General features: G+C 34.2%; 2 protein-coding genes across 4 annotated transcripts in view; one reads left to right on the top strand and one right to left on the bottom strand.

Annotated features, from left to right (window-relative positions):
* The window catches only part of LOC135834789 (voltage-dependent T-type calcium channel subunit alpha-1H-like), a 472,203-nt gene extending 459,674 nt beyond the window's left edge, over nucleotides 1-12,529 (top strand). For all 3 annotated transcript variants that reach the window (XM_065348765.1, XM_065348758.1, XM_065348773.1), the window contains exons 20-37: nucleotides 76-181; nucleotides 268-449; nucleotides 3,782-3,906; nucleotides 3,977-4,111; nucleotides 4,195-4,653; nucleotides 4,742-4,934; nucleotides 4,999-5,148; nucleotides 5,232-5,393; nucleotides 5,478-5,696; nucleotides 5,774-5,966; nucleotides 6,046-6,197; nucleotides 6,272-6,381; nucleotides 6,477-6,607; nucleotides 6,701-6,850; nucleotides 10,210-10,502; nucleotides 10,593-10,770; nucleotides 10,862-10,998; nucleotides 11,069-12,529. In XM_065348765.1, the coding sequence (XP_065204837.1) occupies nucleotides 76-181; nucleotides 268-449; nucleotides 3,782-3,906; nucleotides 3,977-4,111; nucleotides 4,195-4,653; nucleotides 4,742-4,934; nucleotides 4,999-5,148; nucleotides 5,232-5,393; nucleotides 5,478-5,696; nucleotides 5,774-5,966; nucleotides 6,046-6,197; nucleotides 6,272-6,381; nucleotides 6,477-6,607; nucleotides 6,701-6,850; nucleotides 10,210-10,502; nucleotides 10,593-10,770; nucleotides 10,862-10,998; nucleotides 11,069-11,455 (3,462 nt within the window). In that variant the 3' untranslated portion in view covers nucleotides 11,456-12,529. The remainder of the gene's footprint in view (nucleotides 1-75; nucleotides 182-267; nucleotides 450-3,781; nucleotides 3,907-3,976; nucleotides 4,112-4,194; nucleotides 4,654-4,741; nucleotides 4,935-4,998; nucleotides 5,149-5,231; nucleotides 5,394-5,477; nucleotides 5,697-5,773; nucleotides 5,967-6,045; nucleotides 6,198-6,271; nucleotides 6,382-6,476; nucleotides 6,608-6,700; nucleotides 6,851-10,209; nucleotides 10,503-10,592; nucleotides 10,771-10,861; nucleotides 10,999-11,068) is intronic.
* Nucleotides 12,530-16,803: 4,274 nt separating this feature from the next.
* LOC135834838 (leukocyte elastase inhibitor-like) lies at nucleotides 16,804-19,822 on the bottom strand. Its single transcript, XM_065348807.1, has 7 exons — nucleotides 19,321-19,822; nucleotides 18,728-18,910; nucleotides 18,291-18,495; nucleotides 17,999-18,207; nucleotides 17,699-17,887; nucleotides 17,424-17,580; nucleotides 16,804-17,308 (listed from the first exon to the last, which is right to left on the bottom strand). Exons 1-7 carry the CDS (start codon nucleotides 19,423-19,425, stop codon nucleotides 17,187-17,189), a joined length of 1,170 nt encoding a protein of 389 aa, XP_065204879.1. The 5' UTR covers nucleotides 19,426-19,822; the 3' UTR covers nucleotides 16,804-17,186.
* Nucleotides 19,823-23,168: the final 3,346 nt, after the last annotated feature.

The following is a 23,168-nucleotide window of genomic DNA, read 5'->3' as shown; positions in this document are numbered from 1 at the left end:
AGCTCGAGAGCTTGGCAATTCGTGCTTTTATAATTTGTCACAGGTTATTACGCAATTAATCTTGAACAATTACAGGAGAATTATCACGAAGACTTTCACAGGATATCGAAAGACTACGACGATTACGAATGGGAAAAGAATTTTCGATCTGAATGCAACATTAAGTGCAATTTGCAAAAAGGTACCTAAATACGATTTTGATGTCGAAGATTTATTTTGCGATTTGATCAATAAATTTGAGAATATGTATTGAATATTTTTTTACAGAACATGAAATGAATCATTCCGGAGCTCAATATCCTCCTTTGCCAATTATCACTCATACAGCAGCTACTCCACAAGACTCGCCAAATAATACGCTAGATGTTAGAGGATTCAATAATCAGCTCACGAGCTTGTTATCAGCCAATTCTAGTATTTTGTCGATTGATTCCATCGATTATTCTAGTGTAAGTTTTATTACAGAACAATTCCCTTACCCCATCCCCTTTCTTCACATTCAAAATAATACCTATAGAACAGAGATCGTCAGCATTTTTTCAGCTCTTTTGATGATCTGTACCTATCTTCTACAACCCAACTGGCCAAAAGTGTTTGTATGATTGGTATTTTTGAGGCCCAAAAAATTCGGTTGGTTTTTTGTAAATGTGGGTTCAAAAGACATAGGTATATTTTGGATTTTCACGGTCGCATAATAGCAATGGAGCCTAAGAAAAAATCAAACTGGTGATGTTGAGCCCGAAATTGGATTACGATTTTTTGGACTGCTGAAAAAGAGTCCTGACTTATCAAAATGGGTTAAAATTTCGTGATAAATTCAAAAATTTATCACGAAATTTTAACCCATGGTTTTCAAGTATTTTTGGAGACTTTTGAGGTCGAAATTGGGTTACTATTATAGGGCTTTTTTGAAATTGTGTCATGTGACCTATCAAAAAATGGATTAAAATTCTGATCAAAAATTCCATCAAAACTGTTTTTGATCACTTGGATAGCATTTTGAATGTTTTTTAAGCATTTTTGAAAAATGGATTAACATTTTGAGATAAATTCAAATATTAAAATTTAGTGAGAAGTTCAACAAATATGGTTTTCAAGCATTTTTGGAGAATTTTAAGGTCGAAATGGGATTATAATTTTGGATATATTCAACAGTAGTGTCACGCACCCTATCAAAATTGTTGAAATTTCTACAGAAAATCAAAAATTGCTGCTTGAACTTATTTTTGAATCCACATGAGGAATTTTGAGCCTGATTTCAAGGCATTGTTTTCAAGATTTTTGAAAAAAGGGTCATGCAATCGACCAAAATAAGCTGAAATTTCAGGAAAAAGTCAAAAATTATTAAATTTTTTTAGCCTTTTTTGAAAAATAGTAGCATTAAATTTGGTTGATTTTTTGGAAAATTTAAACTCAAAATTCTTCAAAAATACTCAATCAAACAAAATCTTGGTATAAATTTTTGTTTTTCTGCCAAAATTTTAACCCATTTTGATTGGTTGCTCGACACTGTTGCAAAATTCGCGAAAATCATTCCTCAATTTTTGGCTTAAAATTCTTCAAAAATGCACAAAGAAAGTTTTAGTACCTTAGCAATTTTTAAATTTTTGATTCTCTATCAAATTTTTAACCCATGTTGATAGGTCACTTGGTACCTTTTTCGAAAAACTTGGAAATCAGAGCCCATTTTTTGGGTCAAAATTCTTCAAAAATGTTCAAAAGAAAGTTTTGATAGAAGTTTTTGATTTTTTGTCGAAATTTTAACTAATTTTGATAGATAGCATGATGCCTTTTTTTGAAAATCTCAAAAATAATGGCCCAATTTCAGGGCTCAAAATTTTTTTTCAATTCCTCAAAAAAGTTCTGATAAAAATTTTGAAATTTTTGGATTTCTTTCGAATATTTGACCCATTTTGGGTCATATACGACTCTCTTTTTCTAAAAACTCGGAAATCATGGCCCCCATTTCGGACTCAAAATTCTTTTAAAATGTTCCAGAAAACTTAAATTAGGAATTATTGATTTTCTTGAGAAATTTTAAGTCATTTTGATGGGTCACATGATACCTTTTTCAGAAATCATGACCCAATTTTGGGCTCAAAATTCTTCAAAAATGTTCAAGAAAACTTCAAGTGTAAATTTTTGATTTTCTGTCGAAATTTTAGCCCATTTTGATGTGTCACATGACATCTTCAAAGAACTCGAAAATCATGGACCAATTTCGGACTTAAAATTCTTCAAAAATGTTCAAGAAAACTTCAAATAGATATAAATTTTTGATATTTTTCTGTCGACATTTCAACTCATTTTGATGATTCACACGATGCCTTTCTCAAAAAACTCAAAAATCATGACTCAATTTTAGGTTGAAAATTCTTCAAAAATACTCAAAAAACATTTTCGTCGAAAAATTTTGAATTTATTGCAAAATTTTAACCCATTTTGATAAGTCGTATGATACTTTTTCAAAAATCCAAAAGGTCATGACGACCTAATTTTAAGCTCAAAATTCTTTTAAAATGTTTTGAATCAATTTTTGTGTGCAAGCTGATTGGTTCAATGTGGGTTTTTGGACTCCACCCTTCCACCTCCTCACAAGGAGAACTACGAAAATCCAAAATATGTCTTTTCAGACTTTTTAGACCCATGTTCACAAAAACCCAAGCAAATTTGTTTGAGCCCAAAATTAGTCATATTTGATTTCTGGATTACTTTTTCCCAGTCTTTTTGTAGTCTGTCGATGATTTCTGGACCTGGATGTTCACTTTGGAATTTATTTATAGATCAGGAGACCATGATTTTTGATCTTTTTCAAAAATTTGTCATGCAACACACAAAATGGGTTAAAATTTGGACGAAAACCACAAACTTCGATCAAAATTTTTTTGGAGCATTTTTGAAGAATTTTGATGCTGAAATTAAGACATGATTTCCGAGTTTTTGAAGAAGAGGCGTCGTATATAAACCATCAAAATAGATCAAATTTGCAAAAGAAATCCAAAAAATTTTTAATTTGTACCAAAACTTTTTTTTGTGCATTTTTGAAGCCCAAAATGGGTGAAAATTTGAAAATTTTAACTAAAACTTTCGTTGAATTTTCGTGATTTTCGAAAAAAGTGTCATGCAACCTATCAAAATGGGTTTAAATTTTGTCAGAAAATTAGAAAATTTCTGATGCTGCTGATTAATCTTTAGATCTGGGTATTTCTCTAATTTAATCTGTGCAAGGAAGATTCGACCTCAATACTTGTCCACTTATTGATTCATGAGCTTGCCTTAATTATTGATCTGGAATCGAACGATCTCAATAAGGCTTTTGACGTATTGCGGGTTGCATATCGGTTTGCCTGAACTTTATCGGTTTGGTGGGCATTCTTATCAGTGAGCATCAAAATTTCATATTTTGAGCAATTTTCACAAGGTGTTTTTGAAATGTATAGCTTTTATTTAGTTTTTTCTTCAATTTTAAACACTGTTAAACCCTGTAATGGAAAAAGATCCTCTCTTCGTCTAGTTTTAAAGAAGTTGATAAAACGTCTTTGAACCTCAACAAAGAGCGGATCTTTTTCCATCACAGGATTTAACAGTGTTTAAAATTGAAGGAAAAACTAAATAAAAGCTATAAACTTTAAAAACACCTTGTGAAAATTGCTCAAAATATGAAATTTTGATACTCACTGATAAGAATGCCCACCAAACCGATAAAGTTCAGGCAAACCGATATGCAACCCGCAATACGTCAAAAGCCTTATAATGATCTATAATCTATATTTTTTCACAGGCTTCTCAAAGCAGCTTCGATAAAATGTCTCGAAGACCGATTCAAATGACGATAAATACTTTCATCGAAGAAGGAATCAAAAAAGACAATTCTAATTCTGATATCAGCAGAAAAGATTCAAAAAGGTAGATAATTAATCTTCTAAATAATTTTCTATACCCTTCGCAAATTTTAAAATTTCAATCATATTTTCAGTTTTAATTTCCAAAGAAGATGTTCATGGAAGCTGTCACGACCTTCATTCAAACGAAAATCATCTAAACAAAGTTTAACCGAAGACGACGATCAAGACGTAATCTTAAATAACAATAATCACCTCGTTATAAATCCGTCAGTAATTTTTTTCTTCAAAAAAACACTCAAATTTACAAATCTTCGTACCTATAACCATCCTTTTGAAAAAATTATTACAGATGCTTATCAGATCATTCACACTGCAACGGAGGAGTTCTACGTAACAACGCGGAATTTCGAAAAAACACGAATTTATTATCTCCTCATCATTCCATAGCCTCCGCATCTTCATTCCAATCAGCCCAAGTGCATCTAGCCGCCTCAAACACCACTGCCGGTTCATCTCCGGTCAATCCTCCGTTTCCATTTCAAATCCACGGCTCTCATCTAAACATTTCTCATTTGAGCGACGTAGCCAGCGTATCAGAAGATAAATCCAAAGGTTCCTGGTCTCAGGGTCAACGTAAACATATATCTACCATACTCGATGATAAAACCAACCTGCAAACAAGACTGGTGAACGAGGAACAAGCTCCGGTTGAGGAAGTACCTCGAAAACTGTTTTATTTTTTAAAAGAAACTGGCGTTTTGAAGGAGAGAGCTGAGTATTCTTTATGGATATTTCCACCGGAGCATCCGTAAGTTGAAATCGGGGACACTTTGCTGCAAACGTAGGATAGGTAGTAGGTACCTATTACTCATCTTGACCAATGGCTTCTGTTTCAGGTTTCGTCGAACGTGTGAACAAATTGTGGCTCAACGATGGTTCGATAATCTCGTATTATTTTTTATCGCTTTGAATTGTATCACGTTGGCAATGGAGAGGCCCAATATACCACCGATTAGTGGAGAAAGGAAATTCCTAGCTGCTGCCAATTATGTTTTCACCGTCGTATTCGGAGTCGAGATGTTCATCAAGGTGAGCTGTGAAGTTTTTTGAGGCTTTTGTTCGACGTTGATCTAATTTGTTTCGTTTTGGGCAGGTTGTAGCTGCTGGAATGTTTTATGGTCAAGAACCTTATTTTAAATCTGGTTGGAATATCATGGATGGGTCTTTGGTATCGGTTTCTATTGTGGATATCCTGATGTCTCTGATATCTGACAGTAGTCCTCGAATATTTGGCATTTTGAGGGTACGTTGATCGATCTAAAAGTTTAAAAAAGCAGAAGAAAAGATTGGATCTAATTTTTTATTTTATTGTTTTTAATTCAACAGGTGTTTCGATTATTAAGATCTTTGCGACCTTTACGAGTAATAAACCGAGCTCCAGGACTGAAATTAGTCGTTCAAACACTACTGTCTTCATTACGGCCTATTGGAAACATTGTACTGATCTGTTGCACTTTTTTCATCATCTTTGGTATTCTGGGAGTTCAGGTACTTATCTCACATTATAAAAATCTTCGCCTCCGTTTCATTAAGTTATGAATTATCTCGTTGTAATGATAATCAATTTTTCAGCTATTCAAGGGCACATTTTTCCACTGCGAAGGGCCAAATATCAAAAACATCCATAATAAAACCGAATGCCTGAGAGATCCGCAAAACGTTTGGGTGAACAGGAAATACAATTTTGACGATTTAGGAAAAGCTCTGATGTCATTATTTGTGCTTTCGTCGAGAGATGGCTGGGTTAACATTATGTATACTGGATTGGACGCTGTTGGAGTTGATCAACAAGTACCTACTTATAAATACCTTCTCATCGTTGGTTAAATCAAAATTTTTTTATTAATATTGTTTTTTTTCTCCCTCAGCCTATAGAGAACTTTTCAGAATGGCGTTTATTGTATTTCATCTCGTTCATTTTGCTGGTCGGGTTCTTCGTGTTGAACATGTTCGTTGGAGTGGTAGTTGAAAATTTTCATCGATGTCGTGAAGAACAAGAGAAGGAAGAACGTGTTAGAAGATTAGCAAAAAGAGCCAAACAACTGGAGAAAAAGAGACGAAGTAAGATTAGATTAAACTAAATGATTTAAAGAATAAAAATATTGATAGGTACCTAAAACTTACTCATTTTATTTTGCAGGACTGAGGAGACCACCTTATTACGCTGGATATGGAAAATACCGCCTACTGGTTCATAATGTGGTCACATCTAAATATTTCGATTTAGCTATTGCTGCTGTGATAGGTTTGAATGTTATAACAATGGCTATGGAATTTTATATGATGCCAAAGGTACGAGATTACTTCAGAATAATTTTTCAAACGTTTTCATTTTCTCCCAAATATAATCCCCTTGTATTTTTCAGGCCTTGACTTACGCTCTTAAAATCTTCAATTATTTTTTCACCGCTGTTTTCGTATTGGAATCTCTTATGAAACTGGTTGCACTCGGAATAATGCTTTATGTCAAAGACAGGTAAGCATGTTAATAAAATTGCCTATCTTGTTCGCCGTAAATACGTACAGTAAGTACTAAGTACTTATTGAACTCGTTCGTGAATCATTTTCTAGGTGGAATTTATTAGATGTTGGAATTGTTATACTGTCAATCGTTGGAATCGCTTTGGAAGAAGTTGAATCGAAAATAATTCCTATTAATCCGACAATTATCAGAGTAATGAGGGTAATGAGAATAGCCAGAGGTTAGTCAACGTCCTCCTTCTCATATAATCAAATAAATTCGGCAATATTACGAACATCGTGCTACTCTGAAATTATTTTTTGTTTTATTGCAGTTTTGAAGTTACTGAAGATGGCCAAAGGCATACGAGCCTTATTAGATACAGTAATGCAGGCTTTACCACAAGTCGGGAACTTGGGATTACTGTTTTTTCTCCTATTTTTTATATTCGCAGCTCTAGGAGTAGAATTATTCGGTCGTCTAGGTAATTAATTTATCTTTTTAGTCCGACATGTGACGATAGGAATAATTCCCCCCCTCCCCCATCCTCTGAAATAACGTTTTTCTTAAAGGGGACATCTTAAGACACATTTTAAAGCCAACTTGCCTCAAAAAGTGGCCTTACTAACAAAATGGCGACCATTTTGATTGATCAGGTAAGCCGAAATCGCAGATTTTGCTTTCCAACATAGGATTCGCAGGAAATTTTCTGAACTGGACAAAGTTAGGTCGAAAGAGCGTGTAAAAAATGTATCACCAGCCAAAATTCCAAGTGCTAAAGTACATTTTTTGAGCTTTGGTGAATTTTTGAAAATCAAATTGAGGCCAAATGTGAGAAAAAAATCAAAATTTTTCCAAATTGATCTAAAAAGCTGAAACTTAGAATATGTCATATTTTCGACCTGACAAATCGATTGGAAACGGTATCAAACCATTTTGAGCAGTTCTGGAGCCTCCAGCAGATTTTTGAAACTTGAAATTTTCGCAAAATTTCATCAAATGAAGTTGAAAATCCGAAATTTACGCTGCACTCCGACTAAAACAAGTTATTAAGGCAACTCCAGGAGAGTTTAAGAATTTTGGAGCCACCAGTAACTTTATGAAAATTTTTGGAGACTTCGGTAGATTTTTGAAACTTGATAAATTTCCACAAAATTTCATAAAATGGAGTTAGGTATATAAAGACGAAATTTATTCTGTAAAGATTTTCAAGTCATTTTGAAGCCTTCTGCGATTTTTTGGAAATTACTGGAGTCTCCAGTAAATTTTTGATACTTGAAATTTTCACAAAATTTCATTAAATAAGAATAGAAATTCGAAATTCACGCTGCACTCCAATTTAAACACGTTATTAAGCCGACTGCTGTTGAGTTCAAGCAGTTTTGGAGCCTCCAGCTACTTTTTGAAAATTCTTTGACCTTCCAGTAGATTTTTGAAACTTGAAATTTCATCAAAATTTCATCAAATATATAGAGTTATAAAGACGAAATTCATTCTGTAAAGATTTCAAGTCATTTTGGCGGAGCCGTCTGCGGTTTTTTGGAAATTACTGGAGCCTCCAGTAAATTTTTGATAGAAATTCACGCTGCACTGCAATTTAAACACGTTATTAGGCCGACTGCTGTTGAGTTCAAGCAATTTTGGAGCCTCCAGCTACTTTTTGAAAATTCTTTGAGCTTCCAGTAGATTTTTGAAACTTGAAATTTCCACAAAATTTCATCAAATAGAGTTATAAAGACGAAATTTATTCTGTAAAGATTTCAAGTCATTTGAAGCCTTCAGTGACTTTTTGGAAATTACTGGAGCCTCCAGAAAATTTTCGAAACTTGAAATTTCCACAAAATTTCATCAAATAGAGTTGAAAAGCCGAAATTTATTCGACTGCAGTTAAATTTCAAGTCATTTTGAAGCCTTCAGCAACTTTTGGAAAATTACTGGAGCCTCCAGTAGATCTTTTAAATTTGAAATTTCTACACAATTTTATCAAACTAAGTTGAAAATTCTAAATTCTTGCTGCACTACAACTTATACAGCAATTTTGGAGCCTCCATCAAATTTGTGAAAGTTCTTGGAGGCTCCAGTAAAGTTTTGAAACTTGAAATTTCCACAAAATTTCATCAAAATGGAGTTAAATAAAGACGAAATTTATTCTGTAAAGATTTCAAGTCAATTTGGAGCCTTGGGTGACTTTTTGGAAACTACTGGAGCCTCCAGTAAATTTTCGAAACTTGAAATTTCCACAAAATTTTATCAAATAGAGTTCAAAAGCCGAAATTCATTCGACTGTAGGTAGATTTCAACTCGTTTTGAAGCCTTCTGCGGTTTTTTGGAAATTACTGGAGCCTCCAGTAAATTTTCTAAACTTGAAATTTCCACAAAATTTCATCAAATAGAGTTGAAAAGCTGAAATTGATTCGACTGCAGGTAGATTTCAAGTCGTTTTGAAGCCTTCTACGGTTTTTTGTAAATTACTGGAGCCTCCAGAATATTTTCGAAACTGTAAATTTCCACAAAATTTCATCAAATAGAGTTGAGAATCCAAAATTCATTAGACTGCAGGTAAATTTCAAGTCATTTTGAAGCCTTCAGCAACTTTTGGGAAATTACTGGAGCCTCCAGTAGATTTTTTAAATTTGAAATTTCTACACAATTTTATCAAACTAAGTTTAAAATCCTAAATTCTCGCTGCACTACAACTTAAACACGTTGTTAAGTCGACTGCCGTTAACTTTGAGCAATTTTGGAGCCTCCATCGAATTTTTGAAAATTCTTGGAGCTTTCAGTCAATTATTTTGAAATTTGAAATTTCCACAAAATTTCATCACATGGAGTTATAAAGACGAAGTTTATTCTGTAAAGATTTCAAGTCATTTTGGAGCCTTCAGCGACTTTTTGGAAATTACTGGAGCCTCCAGTAAATTTTTGAAACTTGAAATTTCCACAAAATTTCATCAAATGGAGTTGGAAATTCGAAATTCGTTCTATAAACTAATTTAAATACTCTATGAAGTTGACTGCAGGTGGATTTCAAGTCGTTTTGGAGACTCCAGCGTCTTTTTGAAAACTACTGGAGCCTCCGGTGGATTTTTGAAAATTGAAATTTCATCAAATAAAGTTGAAAAACTAAAATTCACTCTGCACAAATTTGATGAAATTTTGTGGAAATTTCAAGTTTCAAAAATCTACTGGAGGCTCCAATAATTTCCAAAAGGTCACTGGAGGCTTCAAAATGACTTAAACTCATCAGCAGTCGACCTAATAGCGTGTTTGAGTTGGAGTGCAGTGTGAATTTAGGATTTCCAACGTCATTTGGTGAAATTTTGTGGAAACAAGTTTCAAAAATCTGCTGGAGGCTCCAGAACAGCTCAAAACGGATTGAAACAGTTTCCTATCGATTTGACAGGTCGAAAATAGGATGTATCTCAGATTTCAGTTTCCTAGGTCAATTTGGTAAAATTTTGATTTTTTTTCTCATTTTTGGCCGAAACTTGATTTTCAAAAATTCCCCAAGAATCGGAAAATGCATACTTTGGCACTTGAAATTTAGGCTGATGATGAATTTTTTCATGCTCTTTCGATGTAGCTTCGTCTAGTTCAAAAAATTTCTTGCGAGTCCTTCGTTGAAAATCAAAATCTGCAATTTCAACGGGCCTGTCAATCGAAATGGCCGCCAACTTTATTCTGGCAAGTTTGCTCTAAAATGTTCCTCGGGATGTCCCTTAAAAGAACATGGTTATCCTCGAGAATGTGGAGGGGAGAGATTATCCCTATTGTCATATTCCAACCTATTTCATTTATTACGCTTTACTCGAGAACCAAAATAATACTAATTTTTTTTCGCAGAATGTAACGAAGAACACCCTTGCCAAGGATTAGGCGAACATGCCCATTTTAGCAATTTCGGTATGGCCTTCCTGACTTTATTTCGAGTAGCCACAGGAGATAATTGGAACGGGATAATGAAAGATACTCTACGAGACGAATGTGACGATCATGCCGATTGTGTTCGAAATTGCTGCGTTTCAGCTGGAATCGCTCCTATGTTTTTTGTAATCTTCGTTTTAATGGCTCAGTTCGTGTTGGTCAACGTTGTCGTGGCTGTTTTGATGAAACATCTGGAAGAATCGCACAAACAGGTATGTAATTTACTCTTATCTTTTGAGTTTTGTAACCAGATATTTGAAATACTAAACCTCGATCGTATTACTTGCGTAATGTTATTATAGATGGAAGATGAAATGGATATGGACGAAGAACTGGAGAGAGAAATCGAAGAAGAAGAAGATTTATGCGTTCAGTTAGCCTTAGAAAGAGACGCTAGTATACACAAACCTTTAACAAAAGTTTTATCTTTACCAGCTGATTTTACTTTCACTAGTTGCCAAAGTTTACAGTCTCAGTTGGGTAAGTACCCTCCTACGAGTATAAATACCTATCTTAAGGTACCTACCTATGCAAAAACCATTCAACTTCTGCACGGTTTGTTTATGTATAGGTAAAGAGAGACGAGGCTCGGTTAATTCGTGGGGTGGTCGAACTGTCGACTACGGTAGAAGACGTAGACTAACTTTAGGTCCAGGGTTAATTGTACCCTCTCCTACAGATTTCTCAGTTCCTTATTATTACGGACTCGTAAGTATAATTTTTTCATCTGTTCCTCTCTTCTTGTTCAACTTACCCGAATGTATTTTACTTTACGCAGGAAAGTGAAAGGCAACAATTAATCAGACGAGTTGCCAGTGATACAACGACTGAAAAAACCAAGCCGAAAAATCTGGTCGACCAGTCCGGCTGCGATTCGGCTTCCGGCTCTGGATCATATTTACAAGTTCCAAATTTAAACCTGTGTCCGGAATCGCGTTACGAAAGGGAACGTGACTCCGATAACTATGTACATTCGCCAATTATCAAAGTAACTCCTCCATCGCTACACAGTTCGGTATCTCTGTCCAATGTATCGACTGTTGTAGCCCAAATCGAAACCAACATTCCAGCCGATACAGAAAATACAAAACCCAACATATCAGCTAATAAAAAAGATAACTTAGATGTAAGAATAGAAGATGAAGAGAAACCGCAAGATGTATAAAATAAAAAAAAAACGAATACCTACCTACTATTTATTATAAAAAAAAACTACACCGAAATACTTCGTAATGTCTTCGATATAATGAAATAGAAAAAAGTGATAATATTTTTTACTTAGTTAATAAGCTTTGTTATTCGTTTCATCGAAAATTTATTAATTGTACGAGTGACTGAATTATTTTTATCGTTAATTACCCCTCCTCCTCTTTTCTCGTGTATATGTCAACTATTGATAAAAAAGAATAAATCATTTTATACCTTGATACATTAATTAAAGAAGTAATTAAATAAACATTTTACCGAACGTTATGAACGTCTCATACCAAGAAAAAATTATCACTATATCATATGTTATAAGAATTTACCTTCCCAAAAAAAAAGTTTGTTAACTTTAAAGATGTCTAATGTGATGAAATATTGTTTTATAGTTACCTAAAGTTAATTTTTTTTACTCTATTCGTTTAAGCCATAGTGTTAAATCACGTTTACGATGATTAAGCAAGAAAAAAAAATTCCTGTTGTAAATTATTCAATTATTTATTTTGATACCTAATTAAGCTACTACCTACTACTACGAAGAAATTCATTTCGCTTTTGTAGATGATTTGATATATCGAATGATCGAATTGTCTTTATACTCTCTCATGTGATCAAGAATAGTATTTATCTAACTACGTTGTACTTGTCCTCTTTCTCACAATTCTCTACCTTATAATAATGTAAACGCTTTGAGACTCTATATTAGGTTCTCAAAACATATTCGAATTCGTTTTTGTTTTTTTTTTTAGATACCTACCTGTTTGATTGTGAAATTGAAAAAAATACCTATCTACCTACCTATTACGTTTTTAGTGATGAAGAAAACGCAAAATGAATTTTATTTCGGTTTTTTACCAGTTATTTTACTCCTAGATGCGATGTTTTATATTGAAAAAATGTTTTTCTACATGTCTCAAGATTTTAGGTATTCTTTCTACTATCGAGCTTTTTAGTTTTGTATTATTTTCTCTGAACTACAACCTTAGAAATGATATTTTATAATTGTAAACCAAAAAATATACTTAAATGTTATTAATTGGTTGGTTTTATTGTTTTTCATATTGTCACCTTGATGAATTGGGACGTGTAAGACGTGTGCATTTTATTGTCTTACTAACAAGAGGTCCATTAAGCTCTTCGACCAGAAATATTTCTGCGTCACGCTGACATTTGAAAACTTGGGAAAAAAATTGTTCAATTCTTCATTTATTATGTCTGACTTTTGAAAAATTCTCGCCATTATGTTGGACTTTGAAAAACAAAAATTACCAATTTATGGCATATCTGATTTTATAATATTTAATCTGACATTTAGAATACAGAAAAAATTGCATTCATCAATTCCAGAAATTACGCTAGACTTCTGAAAACTTGAAAAATTAATTCTTTGAAATTTTTACTTGTATTACATTTGCATAGGATTTTTAGATACTTACATACCACATCTCACTTTTATAAGAACTTGAAACAAAATTACCAAATTGCTGACAACAACTTTTAGAGGCCAGACAGATAGGTCAATGACCTCAAGAGGTCAGTCAGGAAAACAGACGATCTTGAGAATCCAGACAGACGGTTCATGACCTTGATAGGCCATCAGAAAAACGATCATAAGAATCTAAACTAGTAGGTCAGTGACCTAAGAAGCCAAGACAGACAGACAGACAGACAGACGACCTTGGGTAGCCATACTGACGGTTCAATGCCCTTGGGAGACCGGGCAGATAGACAGACAAGTGACCTTGGGAGCCTGGACAGGTAGGTCAGTGACCTTGAGAATACAGATACATGGGTTAATGACCTTTAGAATCACCCTCAAAACATTTTTTTGATTTTTTTTTCAAATGTTCAAAAATTTGCTAAAAACCCAAAAATTAATTTTAGGATCTGAAATTTAAAATTTAATTTTTGGGGGTCTTCATCTCGATCAGGCGATTTTTCGCTTTCGATCTAGCTTGGTTTATGATTTCATTTCATTCAATTCGGAGAGAATGAGCTTGAAAAGTGAGCTTGAAAAGTTTCCTTGTAATTTGTAAAGAAGGTTGCCATGTGGAAGAGGGATCAGCATGGTACAAATAATCTATTAATGGGTTCTTTTTTTGGAGGAGGGCCCGAGAGGGGTTCTCTGGGGAGGGAGGGGAGGTGTGTTGGCTGAAAATTTGTCAACTGATATGAGAAAAAAATGGGTAGGTACTTGACTACTAATTTTGTCAAATAAAATGCAGTGATGGCAAAACTTTTAATTTCAGTTTCAGTTTTTAGTTTTAATCCTACTGTTTTCAGTTTCAGTTTTAGTTTCACTTATCTTTTTTTCATTCGTGATACCTACTTTGGAAATTTTTAGACAAAATGAACTAGGTAAGTATTTACTTAAATTTCAGTTTTACTTTTTCAACTGCTTTCAGTTTTAGTTCCACTTATTTTTTTTCATCGTATTTCAATGTTTGGAAATTTTCAGAAAAAATGAACTAGGTATATTAAATTTCAGTTTTGCTTCTTTCAGTTTCAGTTTTTGGGTTTCAGTTTCAATTTCTTCATTTCGGTTTCGGTCTTTGACCAGTTTTAGTTTTCCATCACAAATGAAATGACGTATTTTCCATTTCCAGGTGATAAATATAAATAAAATGCCAGTCTTGCCAATTAATTAATTTTCGTATAACATAGGGACTTGGAAGTTTTCATTTTCTGTTTTGAATTTTTGGAAACCTCAAAAACGGAATTTTTCCAAGTTCAAAAAAGGGAAAGAAATCGGCTCAGATTCCGGGTTTGAGCGAAAAAAACAATAGTTCGGCATATGACAATAGGAGTAATTGCACCCCCCCCCCCCCCGATCCTCCGGGACAACTTTTTTCTTAAAGGAGACATCCTAAGGAACATTTTAAAGCAAACTTGCCCAAAAAAAAGGTGGCCTTACTTACAAAATGGCGGCCATTTTGATTAACAGGTCAGCCGAAATCGCAGATTTTGCGTTTCAACATAGGACTTGCAGGAAATTTTTCAAACTTTACAAAGGTAGATCAAAAGATCATGCAAAAATTTATCAACTGTCAAAATTTCAAGTGCTAAAGTGCGTTTTTCGATTTTTGAGGAATTTTTGAAAATCGAATTTAGGCCAAAAATGAGGGGAAAAATCAAAATCTTACCCAATTGACCACGAAAGCTGAAATTTGGGATATACCCAATTTTCGACATGCCAAATCGATTGGAAACGGTTCAATCCGTTTTAAGTGGTTCTGGAGCCTCCAGCAGATTTTTGAAACTTGAAATTCCCACAAAATTCCATCAAATTGGAGTTGTAAAGCTAAAATTTATTCTAACAACTAATTTCAATACGCTACGAAGTACTGCATGTGAATTTCAAGTCGTTTTGGAGCCTCCAGCGACTTTTTTGAAAATTACTGGAGCCTCCAGCAGATTTTTGAAACTTTAAATTTTCACAAAATTTCATCAAATGGAGATGGAAAGCTGAAATTTACTCTACACTCCAATTTCAAGACCCTCTGATGACGACTTCAAGTGGGTTCAAGTCATTTTAGAGCCTCCAGCGACTTTTTTGAAAATTACTGGAGCCTCCAGTAGATTTTTGAAACTTGAAATTTCCCCAACATTAATTTATCAAATGGAGTTGGCAAGCTGAAATTTACTTCGCAGACTACTTGGTGGTTTCAAATGGTTTTGAAGCTTCCAGCTACTTTTAGGAAATTTCAATTTTCCAAAAAAAACGTCATACAACCTTTCAAAAAGTCGCTGGAGGCTTCAAAACGACTTGAAATCCACCAGTAGTCCACTTCGTAGCGTATTAAAAGTAGTTAGCAGAATGAATTTCAACTCTCCACCACAGTTTGATGAAATTTTGGGGAAATTTCAAGTTTCAAAATTCTACTGGAGGCTCCAGTAATTTTCAAAAAAGTCGCTGGAAGCTCTAAATTGACTTGAACCCACCTGCAGTACTTCGTAGCGTATTGAAATTAGTTGTTAGAATAAATTTTAGCTTTATTATAAGTCATAACTTCAATTTGATGGAATTTTGTGGGAATTTCAAGTTTCAAAAATCTGCTGGAGGCTCCAGAACTGCTTAAAACGGGTTGAACCATTTTCAATCGATTTGGCATGTCAAAAATAGGGTTGGTATATCCCAAATTTCAGCTTTCTTGGTCAATTTGGTAAGATTTTGATTTTTTCCCTCATTTTTGGCCTAAATTCGATTTTCAAAAATTCCCCAAAAATCGAAAAACGCACTTTAGCACTTGAAATTTTGGCAGGTGATAACTTTTTGCATGATCTTTTGATTTACCTTTGTAAAGTTTGAAAAATTTCCTGCAAGTCCTATGTTGAAACGCAAAATCTGCTATTTCGGCTGACCTGTTAATCAAAATGGCCGCCATTTTGTAAGTAAGGCCAACTTTTTTTTGGGAAGTTTGCTTTAAAATGTTCCTTAGGATGTCCCCTTTAAGAAAAAAGTTGTCCCGGAGGATCGGCGGGGGGTGCAATTACTCCTATTGGCATATGCCGGACTACAATGTTTGTGTGAAAAATTTAGTTTTTGGACTTGAAAATTTTATAATTGAATTTGAATGATTATGTAGTTAATATAAAATTTTAATTCTGAAAAAGAAAAGCAAACAGCTCCAAGCGAAGCGAGGACAATAAAGCTTGCAAAAATTTGTGTTTTGAGAAAGAATAAGTGAAAAAATGTTTCTTCGTGTGAGAAGTTTGTTTTTTTGATTCAAACCTTTTAAAATAAGTACCTCCTTAGATACCTATTTAAGTTAAATATTGAGTCAGTTATTCAACTTCGATCATTTCATTAAGTTGGTACGTACGTTGGTATAGATCTAGCCATATAGGTATGACTGATTTTTTTTTCTAAAGTTCAACTGAAAAAAAAACAAACAAAGAGGTTGAAGCAAAGTGAGGGTCTGAAGACAAAACTTTTTGAAAATGCGTATTTCGATTTCCGACTTTCGAACGAGAAAATCAATAGGTAGTTTTTTGAGTAGAGTTCATTTTTTCGGCTGTAAAATTTTAGAATTTGATGAAAGTGCAAATAAATTTTAAATTTACATCAGTTATCAATTTAGTTTCCTTCCATTCCAATCTCCAGATAGGTCTTAATTTAGACAAAATATTGTACAGAGCTTTTGATATTTCCACAACACATGGGAGCCCTGCGCCCTGTCGCAAAAGGTACACCAGATTCCACATTAAAAATGTTTAAGATGGATTATGGTACTTTCGCAGGCTTCTGTACCAACAGCTGAACGTGCAATTATTAGATTCTCGTCTCAACTTTCGAACAAAAACACCAAGTACTACACAAAGACATTCAACAAATACGTCCCTTATTTTATTCTTCTCTGATAAAGTAAATACAAAAAGTATACTGAAGTACGTAGGTACATGAATAAAATAAGTACTTACATTATTACTCAAAAATACAACGGTGTATCTAATACTAAAATAAAACATTATCTCACCAACTGGTAACCTCGGTATCGAGGAATCCTTCTAACTTGAAAAACACGAAAAAAAAAATTAATCTCACTTTTGAGTACACCTAAGTATAATAACTTCGAAGAAAATGAGTAAAAATACGCAAAAAAAAGTTGAATAATAACAATGATGATGATTAATAATGCTTATAATATGCTCATAGTTCACAGCTTATGAATTTTGAAGCAACCAGGTTGAAATTACTGAGGATTAGTAACTCTGCCCATGAATAGAATAAAGTCTTTTTGGACAATCATAAAAAGAAATGGCCGATCGACGAAAAAGTCGATTGAAGGAGGACAACCACCACCACGTTGTATTGCTGTAATATTGTAATAAAATAATTTATTCATATTCGATTATAAATACATTCAATACGTAAGTCGAATCGTAACATTAATCGTAGGTATGAATAAATATTCAAAAAATATACGTACATCTAGTAAACGCAGATGCTTCTGTTCCTTCTTCATTAACCTTAAGAACAGCTTTGTGTACGAGATCACTCACGTATAAAACATCGTCAAGCACTTCGGTGGAGAACATATCAAAAAAATCCGCAGTAAGAGGGAAGAACATAGATTTTATGTCAAGCTGTTTCAACATAGGTATGTAAGAGACGCAATATTAAAAGATACTAGTATAGGTATTTTGAGTTCTTTTTTACTTCATTGAAAAAAAAGATAGAAAGAATTCATGCAAATAAACGTACTTTTTTCAGAATTTCTTTTACATTGACTGATTTTTCGATTTTCATTTTAGGTAACCGCAGTCTTACCCAAGTTACTTCCAACTTCTTGAGCATTTCATGGAATTCGGTTTCGAATAGTGCATTTTCGAGCTGAGGCAATCCATCGATTTCATCGGGTAGAAAAACCAAGAAACTCACGTCTTTTCCCGTCTACATATTATATAATTGACATATCCAATATTAAAATGAAATTCTTGAAAAACAAATTAGGTATGTACCTATGTACCTATGTACCTACTCAAAAAAAAAAAATACTGATACCTTGTAAGGAATTTCAAGAATCCCGAACGATTTTTGCTTCGAATACCTGTATTCTCGAAACTCACGCATCATGGGAATCTGGACGAAACGGTCTCTGGACAAATAAAATGGTTCGTTTCTCGTAAACAGGGGACCAAATTTATCCCGCCATTCTGCTTTGAAGTAAACAGCGTTCAACAGTATCATAAATGTAAGATCTTTCAGATCACCTGAAAATGAATCATGATTATGTATTTTCCTATTTTCAATTTTAAAACTACTTCGTAATCAGTGAACAGAAATTCTTACTTACTAGGAGAAATTACGTTATTGATTAAATTATTTGTTTTTGTCGATACCCACGAATTGATCAGATTAGCGGCTTTGGCAGGCGATTTTGTAAAATTAACGGTTTGATAGGTGGACTCAAAATACTTCTTTACCAATTGGGCGTACGATTTCTTCATAGGGAATCGTTCATCGATGAACATCTGAGACGCTACTTCCAAACAAGAATTCTATACATAACAAGGAATGAAACAAACAATGCGTTAAATAATATTACGAGTAGGTACTTTAGTTCAATATCATCGAATATTAATTGGTATGGAAAGTAATAGGTATGAAGTACTATGTATGATGCATTTTGAAGGCAATTCTAATGGTACCTATCTTTAAGGAAGAATTCGTTCGTGATATCAAAATATTATGCTTACTCGAAATGTCAAATAAGAGCTCGAAATGTTTTACCTGTAAGCTTTCTAATAGAAGCTTCGTTCCCTGAAATATTTCTTCTTTTTCTTCGGTCAAATTCAACCCTCTTTTCAGCTCCTCAGCAGTTTTACCATTCGCACCGCTTAGTAGAGTCAATAAAGCAAGCTGTATGCTGAGCGGTGATAAAACTAGATTTCCCGGTTCTTCCTGTGTCAAAATCTGAAGAAAATATTTTTCATTAACACAGTGAATTCAGTCAAGTTTACGAGAAAGGGGAACTACCGTATTACACTATGTACTTAGATGTCCACATTAGGATGGATCTGAAAAAATTCATGGTCTTCGATTTCGCTGAAATTGAAGTAGAAGTATGTGTTGGAGATTTGGAGTTGGAATGATCGCAAAAAAATTTCAGCCCCGCACGTTCCCCTCGTTTTGAACGGTGGATTCGCGAAGGATGCTGTATGAGCGGGGCAGGGGTGAAAGAAAAATGAATTAAGGGTAGGTACCTAGTTCTGAGCATGTTTCCTGATTACAAATGAAATGATTGTTTTCATATTCACGCTATTAATGTACGGTCGAAAATTCGTAAAATTATTCAGAATGCTAATATCTATTGTTTTACATACCTTATAAATATCCAGCGCTAATTTGCTATTTGAAAATAGCAATTTTTGGAGGATATTTCCGTTATCACTGCGTAAGATTCTTTTCTTAAAACGCACTTTATCCATGTTTAAGTATATAAAAAAAAAACTTCGAGTCGTCTTTATCAAACAGATCGCAGAAATAAATCCACACGTCGACAGTTCGACACTCAATAATGGGAAAAGTCAACAATCAACACAAGTAAAATGAGCATCCAGTAAAGAAACTCAACTCAAGTAACAACGAAACAATTCGCGACGACGGTCAGGAAATAACTAAAAGTCTAAAACTGAACTGAAGCTAAAAGCCAGAACGCACAAAACAAAGCAAAATCAGACAAAAAAAGGAATCGAGTCGAGTTGTTTCTTGAAACACGATTACGTCATCCATGAGCAATCAGCAGCGTGATGAAAATTGAATCAGTTGAAAATACGAGTATAATACGTAGGTAGGTCTAGGTAGGTACTAGGGTTGTGACTATTGTGACCATTGAATTTATTTCTTCATTCATGTATTTCATGTGGGATACAAAAGATTAGTGATGGTAAGAGTGAGTGACTATCAACATCGAGTAAGATTTTCGTAACGTGGTAGAAATCATGTCGATGAAAATTTGATGAAGATGCAAAATAAAACAGACGGAGAAATCAGCGGAATGTGTTCACGATGCTATTCTATACTCTGAATTCTAAGAAATTCGACTAGTACTTCGAGATTACCGAGCGACCATCTGTGTTTTTGATACTGATAAGTGATAACGTAGGAGCTATACAGAGACAGTCGAATCGTGTCCTTTTATCAGTAAGTAAATATGTTGAAAGCCGATTTACGAATTCTTGGAAAAGACAAGAAAGAGCAGGGCTGTGTCTTAAATTCACCAACACCACGTAGAATGTAGAATACGTCATTCTCAATCATCGACCTTAGGAGAATAAGAGGGCGATGTTCTGATGCTTTTACGTTAGTTGGTAGTACTAAGTTTAGTACCTTAGTGTTGGCACGAGCAGCAAATGCTCGACCGACACCTTTAAAGTATTAAATACTCGTCTCATAACACTGATACATAAATAAGGTTGCTGAATTTTGGCCCTAGGAATGGGATTTTGTTCAAAATCAAAAATAGGACCTTTCTTGAAGCTTTTCTAACAAAATTTCCTATGAACTGGCGAATGTTTTTCTTGAATTTTATTTTCGAATAATTTCAAGATAGAATTCAGATTGAGAGGAATGTTGGATTTTTCAAGCGATTTCCAACATTCCTACTTCAACTGATCATTTTGTAGGGGTTTTAATTTTTTGCTTGCGAGCAAATGCGCAAAGTTTGTCAACATCTAGTTTGATGTGCTATCTCCTGTAATTTACAGTTGTTCCAATACTTTGTAGGCAAAAAATAAAAGGAACTAGGGGAAGAGGATCACTCAAGTTGAAGAATCGTTGTTGACGATCTTTCTGGGTAAAAATCAAGACCAGTTTAATATTTATGTACTCGTAGGTTAGAAGGGAAGAATTTGGAAGGTTTTTTGAAAAGAGGAGTCAAAATAAGAAATCATGTGCAGTTTTCATTTTGGACGGGTAAAAGTTGTCAATGGTCATACAAGTATTATAGTCCGGCATATGACAATAGGAGTAATTGCACCCCCCCCCCCCGCTGATCCTCCGGGACAACTTTTTTCTTAAAGGGGAAATCCTAAGGAACATTTTAAAGCAAACTTGCCCAAAATAAAGTTGGCCTTACTTACAAAATGGCGGTCATTTTGATTGACAGGTCAGCCAAAATCGCAGATTTTGCGTTTCAACACAGGACTTGCACAAAAATTTTCAAACCTTGCAAAGGTAGATCGAAAGGTCATGCAAAAATTTATCACCTGTCAAAATTTCAAGTGCTAAAGTGGGTTTTTCGATTTTTGGTGAATTTTTGAAAATCCAATTTAGGTCAAAAATGAGGGAAAAATCAAAATTTTACCAAATTGACCAAAAAAAGCTGAAATTTGGGATATACCCTATTTTTGAGATGCCAAATCGATTGGAAACTGTTTCAACCCGTTTTGAGAAGTTCTGGAGCCTCCAGCAGTTTTTTGAAAAACAAAATTCCTACAAAATTTCATTAAATAGAGTTGGAAAGCTGAAATTCAGACTGCGAACCAATTTCAATACGGTACGAAGTCAACTGCAGGTGGATTTCAAGTCGTTTTGGAGCATCCAACAACTTTTTGAAAATTACTGGAGCCTCCAGTAGATTTTTGAAACTTGAAATTTCCCCAAAATTTCATCAAACTAAGATGGAGAGTCGAAATTCATTCCGCAAACTAATTTCAATACGCTACGAAGTTGACTGCTGGTGGATTTCAAGTCGTTTTGGAGCCTCCAGCGACTTTTTGAAAGGTTATATGGAGTTTTTTTGGAAAATTGAAATTTCCTAAAAGTATCCGGAAGCTTCAAAACCGTTTGAAACCACCATGTAGTTAGTCTGCGAAGTAAATTTCAGCTTTCCAACTCCATTTGCTAAATTACTGTTGCGGGAATTTCAAGTTTCAAAAATCTACTGGAGGCTCCAAAAATTTTCAAAAAAGTAGCTGGAGGCTCTAAAATGACTTGAACCCACCTGAAGTTGTCTTCAGAGGGTGTTATAATTGGAGTGTAGAGTAAGTTTCAGCTTTCCATCTCCATTTGATGAAATTTTGTGAAAATTTAAAGTTTCAAAAATCTGCTGGAGGCTTCGGGAATTTTCAAAAAGTCGCTGGATGCTCCAAAACGACTTGAAATTCACCTGCAGTGCTTCGTAGCGTATTGAAATTAATTTTTAGAATAAATTTCAGCTTTACAACTCCAATTTGATGGAATTTTGTGGGAATTTCGAGTTTCAAAAATCTGTTGGAGGCTCCAGAACTGCTCAAAACGGGTTGAAACCGTTTCCAATCAATTTGGCATCTCAAAAATAGGGTATATCCCAAATTTCAGCTTTCTTGGTCAATTGGGTAAAATTTTGATTTTTTGCCTCATTTTTAGCCTAAATACGGATTTTCAAAAATTCACCAAAAATCGAAAAACGCACTTTAGCACTTGAAATTTTGACAGGTGGTAAATTTTTGCATGATCTTTCGATCTACCTTTGTATCTGCGATTTCGGCTGACCTGTCAATCAAAATGGCCGCCATTTTGTATAAGTAAGGCCAACTTTATTTTGGGCAAGTTTGCTTTAAAATGTTCCTTAGGATTTCCCCTTTAAGAAAAAAGTTGTCCCGGAGGGTCGGCGGGGGGGCGGTGCAATTACTCCTATTGTCATATGCCGGACTATTACCAGCACTTGAACTATTTTTCGCCTAACTTTTAAAATACCTATTTTAAATGTTGAAAGTTGGAGCCCAATTGGAAGGAGTCAAGATATGACTTGAGTAGGATTTCATTTTTGTAAATTTCGAAATACAGGTAGGTAACTAGATCTGACTTGTAGATTTTTTAAAGGTAGAATATTTTATGTTAAAACAATCCTTAGGTAAAATATTATCGTCTGAACCGATCGTACATAGAGGCAAAAAATCTCAAATTCGCACGTTAACTTGAAATTTTAAATTGCATAAATGAATTTGAATTATTAAAACTCGATCGTGACTTTTAGCATTAATTTCAGCTCTTAAATAAATTACTCATTTGCTTATTTTCACGATTTCAAGTTACCTACCTACGATTTTTTCATTGCTGTGATCGGTTCACTTGTACATTTTGTAAAGTGTAGTGTAGTGTACAAGTCAAGATAGAAAGTTACCTACGTTCCCTGTACATACACGAATACGATAGTCCAAATGTAGAACAATAATCATTTACACGACAC

This window comes from Planococcus citri, chromosome 1 (genome assembly GCF_950023065.1).
Source record: "Planococcus citri chromosome 1, ihPlaCitr1.1, whole genome shotgun sequence".
NCBI lineage: Eukaryota > Metazoa > Arthropoda > Insecta > Hemiptera > Pseudococcidae > Planococcus > Planococcus citri.
This window is presented reverse-complemented; position numbering and strand designations above follow the sequence as displayed.

Coding starts and splice junctions, on each gene's coding strand:
- LOC135834838 (XM_065348807.1), bottom strand. CDS start 19,425: ATGGATAAAGTGCGTTTTAAGAAAAGAATCTTACGCAGTGATAACGGA. Junction 18,911..19,320: donor TAGCGCTGGATATTTATAAG/GTATGTAAAACA, acceptor TATTTTCTTCAG/ATTTTGACACAGGAAGAACC. Junction 18,208..18,290: donor CAATAACGTAATTTCTCCTA/GTAAGTAAGAAT, acceptor ATTCATTTTCAG/GTGATCTGAAAGATCTTACA.